At 40.7% G+C, this 14670-nt stretch overlaps 1 protein-coding gene across 4 annotated transcripts in view; it reads left to right on the forward strand.

The window, feature by feature from the left end:
- Nucleotides 1–14670, forward strand: part of LOC127969426 (probable JmjC domain-containing histone demethylation protein 2C) — a 117071-nt gene that overhangs the window by 71421 nt on the left and 30980 nt on the right. For 3 of the 4 annotated variants that reach the window (XM_052571353.1, XM_052571354.1, XM_052571355.1), the window contains exon 3: nt 10434–10547. In XM_052571353.1, coding sequence (XP_052427313.1) covers nt 10434–10547 — 114 coding nt within the window. Of the gene's footprint in view, nt 1–2173; nt 2886–10433; nt 10548–14670 lie in introns of those variants that run through there. The other variant, XM_052571356.1, reaches the window with a different exon arrangement.

Consider the following 14670-nt stretch of genomic DNA (forward strand, 5'->3'; position numbering starts at 1 on the left):
TACCAACATTCTTAAAAAAAAGAAAAAAAAAAGTGTGTTCCATAGAGGAAATACAGGTTTTGTAGTGACATTAGGGTGTGTTAATGAGAGAATTTAAATTTTTGATTTAATTGCCATTCTAATTGATCTACTGGTGAAAAGTGTGCGTCTAATATTATTGGATGGTTCTGCTATTACTTTTCTAAGCAATTGAAATTAAGATTGTTTTCTGGCAGAAAATAAAAGGGGCTAAAATTTTCCGTGGGCTAAGTTAATATCATTTTCCGCAGTCTTGGTTACATCAGCAGAAAAGTTGGTTTAGTGGGAGATAATATTGTTTTTGCTTTAGAAAAATGTGCACTGATGAACTTTGCAAAAAAGGCCTGATACATTTATTAAGAGAGACTCTAGAAATGGACATTGTTGTCTTTGAAAGCTGCTTTACAGTATTTTCATTAGTTACCTTAATAATTGTGCCTGTATTTGTAGGGCAAACTGAGCTGTGTTGTTTTCTCACAGTTTCTGTCTTCGCTTCAGAAGACTGAACATGGTGTCCTGCCCTTGACGTGGGCACAGCCACTGGAGTGTGAGGAAGCCCACCCTCACTCCTGCCTCTCTGTCCGTGTCCTGATCGCTCCAGTGGGCACACACACTTCCCTTTAATCCTCTACTGTATTACACACCACGTCTGAGCCAAGGGCATCCTACCTGCAAGCCAAACGCCTGTCCCTTCATTTTAATTTATGTGGATTATTGTGTCCTCTCTGCAAGTGTGTCCGGTGACTAATGGGTTTCAGCAGGCTTGTATTTCTCCCCAGCATAGCCATTTGTATACAGAGCTGCTGAGAAAGTCGCCTGGACCCGTGAAGAGAGAACGTGTCCATGGCCTTGCTCACTAAGTTTGATATGCTTTTTAAAGGGACAGTTCACCCAGAAATGAAAACTGACATTTGCTCAGCCTCATGTCATCCCAAACCTGTATTTGACTTGCTGTGGAGCATAAAATAAGACACTGAATTTCCTGGAAGAATGAGAATAGATCTTAAATAAACAGCACTCTATCGCAGTAGTTCATGTATGTTGTGTGCTATATTTCCAGTCTTTTTTCATGCTGTATTTTTGTGCAAGGAATGGACTGAGACTTGTCAAATCTCATTTACGTTCATTCTGAATTTCTTCTATAGACCTTATGTAGCTCTGCCACTTTTAGCGCTGTGCTCTGTGTCTTCTGTTTGTATTCTTCCTGATCTAGTGACAGTTATGACATCCGCTTCAAACATTACAGTGCACATGACACCTTTTGTTACCTCTACAATAAGTAGAGCTACCAGAAAAAATGTAAGTTCAAAGACAGAATTCTAAAGATGGCTGAACACTTGTTTCTCTGATGCATAGGTCTATAGCACGCCAAGATGTATTGTGCAGGATTTTTATCTCAGTGATACCGTGATAGTGATTTTGTTTGTTCTTTCATGACTTCCTGATATTCAGAAAGTTTAAATATGTAAGTGCAAATTTCATTAGAGGGCTAAATATAAAGCAAAGACTTCTAACAAAAGATCTGCTTACATGTATCCACAGAAAGCCTTTAAAAAAAAAAAAGATGAATCCCAAAAGAAAAATTCTGCCATTTGTTTTACATGATGAACAGATTTAATTTAGGCCTCTGTTTAGATACATAAACAATTGACACACATACATGGAGTGCATCACATATGGTAAAAATGGAAACTCATGCGTACATCATTTACTAGAACTAGCCTTGGTTCCTGCGAATCACACGCGCACGTTTGAGCTTCTGTGTTTACTAGATTTAATGTTCCCTAGACGTGTGATAGAAACCTATTAAGGTTTTTTAGAAATATCTAAATTTGTCTTTCAAAGATTCACACACAATTCTTGTGAGTTTGGAATGACATGAAGATGAATAAAGGTGAAAGAATAAAATTTTTGGGTGACCTATCCCTTTAATTCTTTGTGTGTGTGTGTGTGTGTGTGTGTGTGTGTGTGTGCTCGCGTACCAGCGGCCTGCTCTTCAGGGTGAGTCATATCTTGGGGCAGTTCCACCACCTGTGATGGTGGGAGATTAGTTACACTGTACATAGCAACGCCCTTTTCATGGTTTACACTCGCCTCCATGGCACCCCCACCCTCTGTTTTCCTCTCTCTCTCTCTTTCTCTCTCTCAGATTCTTTCATTTCACTCTCAACCGTGCAACACTGATTTGCTCACCACACAAACAGCCACTGAAAAACTGTGCAACAGCAAACCAAAAAAACATGACGAGGGGGAAAATACAATAGCAGCCTGTGTGAGCTTGTTCTTTCAGTACGTGGCTCTCAGGAGCTTCCTGATCGCTGCAGTGGCGGAGCGTGTGTGTGTGTGACCGCTTGTGTAACTGGGCTCTGGAGGAAGCAGGCAGCCTGACCCAGTTCCAGACTCAGGCAGGCCGAGAGACATCGTTTATCGGAGGGATCGGACTTGTTCTCTGGCACCACTGATCACAGACTCGCTAACAGTCTGACACTCAGATACAGAGAGACGAGCAGAAGAGGGAGCGAGCTAGCGAGCGAGTGAACAAACGGTCCGCCTCACTTTTTTTGTCCTCCTCGCCCCGTTTCTTTGAGCTCTGCGGCAGCGGAGGCTTTTCTCTCATTCTGTGTTTCCTGTCAGCCACATAAAATGTCTGACATGTGGCCAGCGTCTAAGAAGGGAAGGTCTCATTTCAAAGCACACCTCTTCTTTTAAAGACCACAAGTCGCCTTTGAGAGAAACTTGTGCTTGTTTGTTTTTTTGTTCTTCCTCTTTTTCTCTCGCTCATCTCGAGTTTCTTTAACTTGAGTGGCGCGTGTCCACCGACTGGGCTCCACCTTCGACTTGGGTGTATCCTCAAGACCAGCGAAGAGGTAAACAATATCTTGTTTTCCATAAATATGCCATGCTTTACAACTTTGATATCGTACAAGCTAAATACTTAGAGGTAGATGTCTCATGCTGAGCCGGTTACATGAGGGCGGGTTGGACTGTTCACGTCTTCGTCTAACAGGATGTTTATCAACCGTCTGCTTGTGTGGTGAAGTCAGTCGTGTTATTGTGTCTACAGCTACAGGGCGCTAACTTAACTGGTTGAAAGCATGAGTGCTTCTTGGAGCCATGCAAAAGCCACAAGCGCGCAAAAAACTATCAAGAACAGACCCGTGCATATATTTGGCCAGAGGAACTGAGATTTAAAGTTGCTGGGGATTTTTTCTGCTTGTTCGCTTATTAAATCAATGGCACAGATGACATGTGAGCGGCCCAGACAGACGGTGGGTGTCGGACAGAACTGCAGCTGTGTGGAAACCCCCCGTTTATTTGAGACAGGGATGGATGGTGTGCCTGTTTTTGGGTGGGTGTTGGAACAGGGTCGTCTAGTGTCGGTTAGGGTGATAGCAGGCAGAAGTGTCTTGTGTTTTGAAAGGCCTGTCCATTCATTCCAGCAAAGTAAGCTGATTATATCATCATGTTCTCCCTCTATGGAGCGAAGTCTGGAGGGGCATTTAATCTGCTTGATCTACCGAGAAGTTTACTGCCTGAAACGGTGTATGCATGTGTGTGTTTGAGGGAGGAAGGGCAGGGTTGCACTATGACCCATTTAGCAAACAGCTCCTTCAATGCAGCACTGTGCATAGTGCGGCTGTTTCTAATTATGCCTCTCGTATCCAAGAGAGAGTGAGAGAGAGAGAGGACGAGAGACAGTCTTGTTGCAGAACAGTCATTTTAGAAGGATAGTTCACTGAAAAATGAAAATGGTCAACGTTTACTCAACATTATTTTGTGCCAGACCTGTATGACTGTATTTCTTCTATGGAATACAAAAGGTGGTGTTTTAAGGAATATCCTTAGTGCTCTTTTTCCATACAAGGAATGTAAAGAGAGGATGTTAAGTTACAAGTAGGACCAAATGCACCATAAAAGTGACCCACACAATTTTAATTTCAGGCTGTTCCTACATAAAGGTAGCAGAAGACATGGAAAACAGTGATGAGAGACAATCCTTCTGCAGAACAGTCATTGTTCACCCAAAAAACAGAATTGGTTGTCTCGTCATTTACCTGAAAATATTTTGTTCCAAACCACTATGAACCTGTAGAACAAAAAAAAAAGAAACGTTTTGAGTGCTCCTTTCCCTATAAGGAAGGTAGAAACATCAAGACACAAGTGGGGCAAAATTAACCATAAAGTGGCCCAGTGTGTCTTTTCCTACATAAGGAGTACACATACACATATAGTGTTCCTGTAGCTCAATTGGTAGAGCATTGTGATATCAAGCGCAAGGTTGGGGGTTCGATTCCCCGGGAACACATGATAGGTCAAAATTGATAGCCTGAATGCACTGTAAGTCGCTTTGGATAAAAGCGTCTGCTAAATGCATAAATAAAATTTAATTAAATATAGCTTCAGAAGAACTATTTCATGATGATTTAACACGTGACAATAAGGTTCCATTAGTTAGCATAAGTTAATGCAAGAACCAACAATGAGCAATACATTTGTTCTATTATTTATTAATTGTTTTTAAAGTTAGCTAATTAAAATAGAATTTCATTGTTAGTATTCTTTCTTTTTTTGTTGTATGGAAAAGAATGTCTTTTTAAACATTGTTCAAATCAAATATTTATATTGGTTTGGAACAATATCAGGGTGAGTGAATGAAGAGAGAGTTTTGAATGAATTATTTGTGTGTTTCCTGTATATTATTGCTGTATATCTTTGATCAGGCTACTGTTGTTCAGATCAGTTGAAATGATTTAATGTCGTTTCTCTGTTATTGGATGTTATAAGGGAATGTTGGTTGTGTTTCAGTTATTGTGACTGTGAAGTGGGATGTGTCAGGGGAAAGTACGGTTCCTCCTGTTGGGATGTGTTTTTCTCTGCAGTGTGTGGTGGTTTCTCATGAGTCTGGCTTTTCTCAGGACTGCAGAGGGAATGTGCCGCATTTTTTGGAGCAGGACACACACATACTGCCAGCTTTGTGCCTCTTCTTAGAAACACAGACAGGAAGTGGCCATTGAACTAAAGATCCTTGTCAGAGCCAGCTTGGCCGGGTGTCCCAACCTTCTGCTCAGTTTCACTGTTTTATGGGGGATGAAGTTCTGCAGTGAGGTTATAAATCTTGTGTACTGCAAAATTACTTGGAATATGGCTCGCTTACTGTCTCTGGCCATGTTTGCAATGTCATACTGCAGTAGGACTCGTAGCAGCATGAGTTCTTAGAGTTAACAGATCACAGTATCAAATATCTATGAACGAAATACCAAACTGTAAAGTCAAAAATAACCTTCCATTTACAGACTGACAAATGAAGCTAGTCACAATTTTACATGATTATTATTTTATTTTTGTAAGTTTTGTTCTGATGATCATGCTGAACCATGTAAGTACTCAATAAATTTGAGTGCCGCATAGTGAAATAAACTAGTGAGGTTGTGGCATTTTAATAGGCACAGAGGCAGCACACTTGCAGTGCATTTTGAACATAGCCTGAGAACTAAATTAGTAAGTTGTGATTGAGACATCCTGGGGGAAACTAGCCCTCTGCAAACACTCTGGGTGTTTATGGAACATTGGAGATGGCGTCTTCCTCCACAGCAAGAACTCTGCTATAGAAACAAAAACAGTGTCTGCGAGCTATATGATGCAACAGATCCGTGTCAATGTGTTCATCTCTCACTTGCAGTGTAGACAGCTTAGTCATTGATAATGGGAGCAGTCTACTGCCCTCTGAGCAGAGGAGGGGTTACAGACACCTCAGGACATGACTGACAGCTAACTTCACTAAAGGTCTCAGTTCTCAGTATGATGTCATTATGCTGAGTTGCCCAAATGTTACCAACAAGCCACAATGGGTGTTTCATGCAAGCTCAGGCCTGCTCATATACAAACCGGGAATGTGATGTTATTTGTGGCTGTAACGTTATTGCGGAGAGTGCTTGTGGTGATCTAAGCAGTCTACTGAATAACTGCTGTACATCAAATTAAAGAATTAGTGTGTATTTTCATGCAAAATTGTTTTTTAAATAAAAACACCTTTCTATGCTACATATTGTAGTGAAGTAAACTACATAGCAAGCTCCTGTAACACTTTTAGTAGGTGCAAAATAGTAGGCAGTATACATAAGATAAATGTGGAGTAAGCAGCATACTTGCATTTTGAACATACAAGAACTGTATTAATAACACTTGTCACTAATTGTGACTGTTTTTACAGACTGTGAGAAATTTGCAGACCATCGATTTTGTTGATTTGCTCTGGACTTGAGAGCATACAATCGAGACAACAGAGAGATGTATTTATTTGTTCAAAGAAAGACTGAGTGACTGTCCATCACTGTTAATGACTGCTCAGCTGGGAGATCCTGCACGCGTATGTGTTAAGTGCAGTCGGTGTTCCTCCGTGACCTTCATCATAGTGTCATCCTGGAGCGGCCCAGCCTCCAGCACACTTGGCTATGCATGAACCCCGCTCACTGTTCGGCCGCATATTTCAGTGCACTCAGCCGTATCAAATATTTATAGCTGAATTACGGCCCGCTGCGTAGCGCCCAGCTGAGGACTGTGTTTTGGAGATGCTTTGTCTGCACACAGTCGCCCTGTGCTTTCTCTGAAAGAGCTCCCCCTTTCATTGGCCTTTGTTTGTTCTTGCAGAGGGAAAGAGATACAAGTGTTGTGTGTTTCCGTGTGTGCAGCAGCAGTCGTTTGCGTGTATCATGGATCCACTCAGGTGTATTCTAGAGACACTCACCAATTATTCTGTTTGGCAGCAGGATTGTGATGAGAGGTAACTCCCTAATGACAAGTGGCAGATGTGACCCAGTTGCAGTCGCTCAAGGAAGTGCTTCTGCATCTCTCTGTTTGTCTGTGTTTGCATGTGAAGGTGTCACAGGGGTGATGTCTCGTTTCTGATGAAATCCTCTGGGCGTAAACTGCAAAACTCTACATTTGTGCTAGTGTTTAATGTTTAATTTTGCTTAATTTCGACTATAGTCCGTTTGCTACCAAAGGTGGACCAGATTTTAAATTGAGGAATCATTGAGTGAGACATCATCGGCTGCACCTGCAGAGCTTACTCAGAGGACTCTGTACTTTGTGTTTTTATTTTCCTTCTCACAGCTGCATCAAGTGTGCATCTTGCTGAGCTCTGTGTTGTGTGGATGTTTTTATTAGAACAACAGAGCCTGGTTTTTCTTTTAAGAGACGTGGATCTGCTGTTGCTATATTTATCTGTCCTAGAAACGGCTCGAGTGACTGTAGCCTTGATTCAACTCCCTATACCCCAAAGAGGAACTACACGACAGCAGTGAAGCTTTGCTACAAGTCTAATAAATTCACGCTGCTTCTAGTAAATAATATTCACAGATCCACAAAATTGAGATACTCTTTGTTAGATGTCTCAGCACTGTTCATTTTAATGTAGAATGTCACAGTTGTCATTCATATTAATCACAATGTTTCAGTGACTTTTAAAACAAGAATGCTTTATTAAATCTGAATAAAGTGACTCTAGGCCACTCTAGGCTTCATTATGAATGACACAGTGGCATGACTGCAACCCCTTAAAGCTGTAGCCTAAACTTTGCAGTCTGATTCACATATTAATTTACTGTAGACATGCATTACATACATCCTGAACAAACCTGTAGCGCATATACAAGATCATTTTTTTTTTTTTTTATATATATTCAGTCACACCCACTGGCCATTTTGTAAGAAGTAAATTGCATTTTAATATTCCTTGAAAGTTGTATTAACCAATCAGCATCCAGAACTGGAACTATGTCTAGCAAATCCTTTTTAATAGTAACTCTGTTTTAAAAATAGGTCAGTACTCTATATAGAAGTCACATTCAGTAGCAGCTCAGTTGAATGCTTGTGAGGCTGATGAAAGGTTTATTTTAGAAGTGTAAATCCACAGCTAGTCTTTCTCCTGCTGCTGTAGTGTAGTATCAGGTTCAGTGAGAGACATGCAGGCAGAAAGACACTCAATACAGATCTCAGCGATCAGAATTATTCAGCTAGACTGTGCTGTCTCAGAGATTGGTGGTCAGACTCTTACACCGTTTACTGGTATGAAAACTCTTCCTGTTGGTCAGTGTGGTTACGTTTCACTCTCAAGGGCTGTGTTAGAGGCATCCAGACATGGGCATGTCTATCTGACCTCTGATGATAGAAATAGAAATAGTAGGTTGTGCAGCCAAAAGTCCAGCACAGATTAAGATCACATGCATTGCACACACACTTGTATGAATTGCAGTCTTTTTTTATCTCTCTCTTTTAAAAAAAAATTGGCATGCCTGTTCAGTTATTTAATGGTTATTTGTTTAATAATGAGGAAACATTACAGATTTCTCAGTCAACCTTCTTGCAGCACTAAAAAGGTGTGGGATTTACATTAAAACTATTGTAAATTATGGGAATGTTGTAAGTGAGAAACTGAAATGATATCTAAACCCATAAGCCCCTGGTACATAGAATTTAGAGTAGCACAGCACAGTTGTAGATATGATCCCTACTAGCAGCAGACATGACGGGTAGACTGTGGTGGTGATCATGTGCAGCTTGTCCCATGACTGCCGTGTCTTCATGTAGCATGAAGCCTGCTTTCACCCCAGTGACCAGATGGCATGCCTTTTTCACTCACTCACGCACACACATACTAAGTTCAGCTGCAGGTTTGTACTCTAGTGTGAGTCCGGGCTTGTAATGAATCCAATTACTGTCCACTCAGACCAGCTCTTGTGCAGTCATACTAGTGCCAATTTAACCTTCTAATTCAATCAGAGTCTCAGGAAAGACCTCTGATCTAAGGTGAAGCTGCAGATGTTTACTGTGCCATGAGAAAGTACTCTCAGAGGCCAAACTGTGTTTAGTTCACACACAGGCGCATGGTCATTAATGCATCTATTAGAGTAGAGTTGCATCCTTTAAATTTAGGGTGCCAACAGGTCCCTAAAAAGTTTTTTTTATTAAACATTAAAACGCATTGATTTGATTTAGTAAATGTGAGTGCTGCATGTTCTGTATGCTCATGGTTTCATTTGCATTTATAATCAGTGAATACAGCACATTTATGCCAAGCTATTGCTGAATGTCTACAGATGATGAATTTTGACATTTAATTTAAATTAAACTCTTATAGCTTTTCTCTGGGCTGCCTGGTCATCACAGGAAGGACTAAGAACTTCATTTAACAAATTCAGAGTTATGCATTTACCCGTTTTGTATTTGAATGTGAACCCTAGCTTGTTTAATTAAGTAGTGAGTCTGAGTCTAAGTCTGAGATGCAGGATTTATTCTGAGATTGTATGAGTTTGTTTGGTATGGACATATGGTATTCATTTTATTCATTCAAGGTCTTAATGTCTTAAAAAAGTTCTGCAGATACCCTATTAATTCGTTTACTGTCAGGAAGAACAGGAAAACAAAAGGGTTTTCTCGCTTGAAATAGTTTATATTTAACCTTGCACCCTGTTCATACTTTACCTGGGTTAGCAATTAATTCTGAGTACTCAGGTTTTCAAGAACTCAGTTTACTTTTTTACATATGTACAAAGTTGCTATAATAACATCAATCGAATCACAAACAAAACAAACAAAACAAAAAATAGAAACCTGTAGGTGTGATTTCAGTCACGGTTCCTCATTTTTAGCTGTTCCTTCCTTTTAGATGCTGAAACTAAACAGCACATGAAAGTTTCTGTGACTGTATAAATCATGTAATTATTCAATGAAGTTTGCACTGAGGTACTGTATGATTGATGGCATGTTGGTAAACAGTTCTCTGTTATATTCTATCAAATTAACTACAGTAACCCCAGTTTAAATACAGTGCTGACCCCCATTCGAAATAACATGAAATGTAGGGGTGGGCAATACAGCCTTTTAAAATGTTATCACGATATTCCAATAATATCTGCTATAACGATATTTAGTGCTCCTCAGAGGATGATGAGAGGAACTATGCTCCTCGCCTATTTTTGAAGGGTGTTTATGCTCAAATGCTTTAGAACCCACGATACTTTGTTGCCATACACTGATCACACCTATTGGGTTTGTGGTGGTGTTGTATGCGCTAGGGAACTTATATCCACCATACGTCATCCCCTCGCTATATCATTGATATTGTGATATGATACTTTTTTATTATGTACAAATGTATACCGGTATTATCGTGGATGGTATGATATGGCACACCTCTGATTGTTATTTTACCCAGCATAAAACTCAATGTGAAGGCCTTTAATAGTCAGACCCATGGAGCATGTGTTTATGTGCTGTTTAGGTCGGATGGATGTGAAAAGGGATGCATCAAAATTATTTGTGTTCCAATTGAGCCGTCAAGCATGACACACTTGTTTGTTTTAGCTTCCGGCGCCCAGATCATTGACTAACCAGAGTGTTTTCTGTCTTTACAGACATTCAAGCCCCTGGTGGGGAAGACAGTGTTAGGGTCCATCACAGCCATCGAGTTCTTCTCTGACAGACATCTGGACTTTCTAACAGATGAAGGAGCCTACCAGCCCTATCAGGTGAGTGCCTCTCTGTCTCATTTGCTTGCAGTATTTTGGAGTTACATTAGGCTGGGTTCACACTAAGCTAAAAGGTGACCCATCTCACATCTTTGCCTGTGTGGCCCTGTCCGTTTACAAATTTTGGCTTCCAAGATGGATCTTCTGGTTGAAAACCCTCAAGTTATTATTCCCCACCATCTGAGTATGTTCCCTTTAGCATCAACATCCTGCTGTGTGGATGGGTATACAAGCTGGTCAGCTACATGAGTTTGTCTCCGTGAGCGCTTCATGCTCCGATCACTAAGGACAACAAACAGCCTCTTCTATTGTTCTGTGCTAAGCCACTTTCATAAACAACTTAATTAATCTAGCTTAGATAAAACACACAGTCGCAGAGAGAGAGGCTCTGAAAACAAACACACATGACAGATGGGAGGAGATGCTCTCCACTGCTGGATTCATATTCATGACATGTTTTATCCCCAGTGTTGCGGGCTCACCTCCATCCTGCACAACGGATAATGAAAAGCCATCTGCCAGCAAATTATCGAACTCTCTCTCCCCCTGAACCAAACCTGGGTGTAGCATGTGGGGAAATTGTGATAAATTTAAAAGTGGGTCCTTGTTTTGTGAATTCTGCATATATTTTACATGGCAGCTTAATGTGATGTTTACCTAGAGAAATGTGTGCTATTGAAGTGTCTGTGTGGAGTGTGGAATTTTTGGTCATACAGATAAGGGTAATACATCTTTCGAATCTGTAAAAACTCTACATTTATTTGTGTGTACTCACAATAACAACAAAACATTGTGCTTTTGTAAAATAATGAAAGCAAACAGGATGCGCTTTCTGCCTTCTCAGTGTCCGTGAACGTGAGCGTGAAACTCAGAAACTCAGAAACTCAGAAAAAAGAGTGCAAAATGTCTACTTTCAAATGAACCAATTCAAATGGAAAACAAATATTCTCTTATTATGTAATCCATATGAAACATGCATACAGGCGTATCCACTACTGTGGAGATGACAAGTCAGTGTCACCGAGAAAAAAGAACAAAGAAAGCTTTAGTTTATCAATAAATTTTAAAAATATTAATGCAGCCTCCTTTGTTTTTCCCTGACACATTAATAATCATTACTTCTGCCCTTTATGCATGTGCTTGAGTGCTTATTAGGCTATGTAGGTAATTAAAGGCTTATTATAATCATTTAAAGGGTTTATTAATAAATGTGTGATTAGTCGACTAATGCTTAAAATGAACTACTACTAGTTGACCAGAAAAATCTTTAGCCGAGGTAATGCTAGATGCTTTAGAGCTTGTAATGGCAGATCAAAAATATAAAGAGAAACTCCGACAGCAGTTGGTTGAGAGCTATTTTCTAATGTCACACTATTTGTGTGGTGCATGTGCATGTTGCCATCTATGTCGAGTATTTAATATCAGCATAAGAGAATCCTTTGTAATTAGGTTGCTGCTTTAAAGCTTGCCATTTGACCTCAATGCAGCTCAGTAAAGAGCATGAGTGTGTTTCAGTCCCAGGGGAAAGTGAGGTTATGGCGCTGCAGTCACGGACAGGACACTCTCCCACTCCCACACAACCTTTTGCACACCACAGCATGTCGAGAGGAAACAGGCAGGTATTTCTACATCTCTACAGTGCCACTCAGAGCCAAGAAATGTGCTCAAAAGGAGTATTCCTCAATCTTTGCATCTGTGACTCTCATGGGACCCTGACGCATTCCAACACATCATCACGTTGTGAAAACAAAAATCCTGCCCCCTTTCAAAAATCCAAAGTCTGACCTCTGAAGTGCTTGGGAACTTGTTTGCTTGGTGGAGTGTGATGAGCTGGCTTGCTCACATCCTGTCTTGGCCTCTTTTCTCCTTCACAAATTTTTTCCACAGTGCAGCCCGATCCAGGGATGGACCGAGGAGGGGCTGGACTCCAGGAATCTGTTTGGCATAATCGCAACAATTGAGGCTCTGTGTGTGAGGCCAGTCGGTGAGAGTGAGAGAGAACCAGAAAACAGGAGTGCTGTTATGGTGTGTGTTACTGGAAGAGACGACTACACGCTTGTGACTTGCACTCATTACTCTCTGTGGGCCACATTACTGAGCGGGATTGGGTCCGGGCATACATTTGCATTCGTTTATCCTGGAGTGGGATAGAAGAGGAGGAATTTGATCTCTGAACTCAGTTTGGTTGCGTAGAAGACTTGAGAACTCTGTGTAACAATGATCATGCTCTTGTTTACTGTCATGGCAGTTAAGGTACATTCACACTGACAGCCAATAAAAACGCTGGAGGTCACCAACTCGCTGTGCTGTTGGTCTGTAGTAGCTGTATCCAACCTTGTCAGTACTGGATGGATTCTCTGGACATTTGTCCACATTTTCAGAGCTGATTTTGGGGCAAATTCTGCAGGCATGGACATAAGAGCATCCTAATATTATATTATTGAAGAAGACCTGTATAGTCTGTATATGAAATATAAGTCTCAGGTGTCCCCAGAATGTGTCTGTGAAGATTCAGCTCAAAATACCCTACAGATCACTTACTAATATCAGGGCTGTACGTTAACTTTTTTTGCACATAGCACTGCTTCTACAGAGGTTGAAAGTTTTGTAGCAACAGGCCCAACATTTGCAAAGTAAAAAAAGTAAAAAAAAAAGTTAAAAAATATTCTGTTGTCATGTCTGAAAACAAACACAAGTGATGGAGTTCATCACTTAAGCAGGCATTGATGTTCCATACAGAGTACAATAATACAAACCATCACAAAAATATTTCCTTTTTTGTTAAAAAATGTGTACAGAAACATAACACTGCCTACACCTCAACAAAATATGTGATTCTTCGATGAATAAACAGTTGGCAGTGTGTTCTATGCTTGATGGCCAGTTCCTCATTTCACCTCAGATCATCAACTTTCATTAAAAACAAATGGCTTTTAGTTGCTTTATGGCTGCAATTTGCTGTCAGTGTGAACAGCCCTTTAGGGTTACGCACTCTATGTTGAGTGGTGGGATTGTTTTTACAACCTGCATATGAAGCATGCATAGATGCCTGTGATTTCTCTTCTCTGCTGCACATCACAATATCCCAGCACCCTATAATGCTCTAACATTTGTGAGAAATTGCATTAACGGATTCTATTCCACAAAACAGAGCATACATCACACTGGCGTACTCCGTTTTAATGAAGAAACATATATCACACACATACACACGGCTCAGCCACCCTCCCCCATGCACTTACACACTTTCACACACAGACAGCTAGCGTTTTAAGAATGCGTATTTATACACAGAACTCCCTGAATGATTTAATCCACAACGTAAAGAATTACTCACTGTAACTGCACTTAATAATGTCCTAAACAACACACCGCTTGAAATGACACACAGCTATATGAAAGACACAATCTGCGCATACGCTTGTATTACCCCAGCAACAAGCTTTTTTCACACACGTCACGTATGTAGTATTGCCATGGCAACAGGAGCGCACACGTAGTCCGCACCTCAACAAAAGCTTTTACGTGCCGCTGGGCTGTTTCTGCATAATTTTTTTGCATTTTCCCACCGCCGCAGTGGTTAATTGCGCTGATATTTATGCCGATGTTAGGAGACGTCACCATTAATACTATAATAGCGTTATTATGGTATCTTTCTTCATGTCATTCCAGCTTTCCGCACAATGAATCATCCTCTGAATGCGTCATCTCTGTGAAAAGCATTTGTAGAGCGCTGGAAGGAACATCCTGTCTTCGTGCACCCATTCGCTGTTTACACCTCTGACTGATGCAAGTATTGTGTCAGCCCCCCACGCTGCCCACTGCCATGGCAACAGTCCACCTGCATGTTCCCTTTCCCATCTCCCATCCAAACAACATACTTTTTAACAACTCGGTCCATCCTCATATGCACCCAGAGATGTGCAGCATCATTATGTCTATCAAAACGTGTTTGTGATTTCAAGCGGCATCCTTTCTGCCAGACAGGATAATGAGGTATATCCGTGGTTGCTCGTACGTGACCATTTCAAATATCATGAACTGGATTTAAAAGTACCTCTGTTTTAATGATTAAATGACATTTCATTAATTATAAAATGTACTTTATACATTATATTTACTC

This window comes from Carassius gibelio, chromosome B12 (genome assembly GCF_023724105.1).
Source record: "Carassius gibelio isolate Cgi1373 ecotype wild population from Czech Republic chromosome B12, carGib1.2-hapl.c, whole genome shotgun sequence".
NCBI lineage: Eukaryota > Metazoa > Chordata > Actinopteri > Cypriniformes > Cyprinidae > Carassius > Carassius gibelio.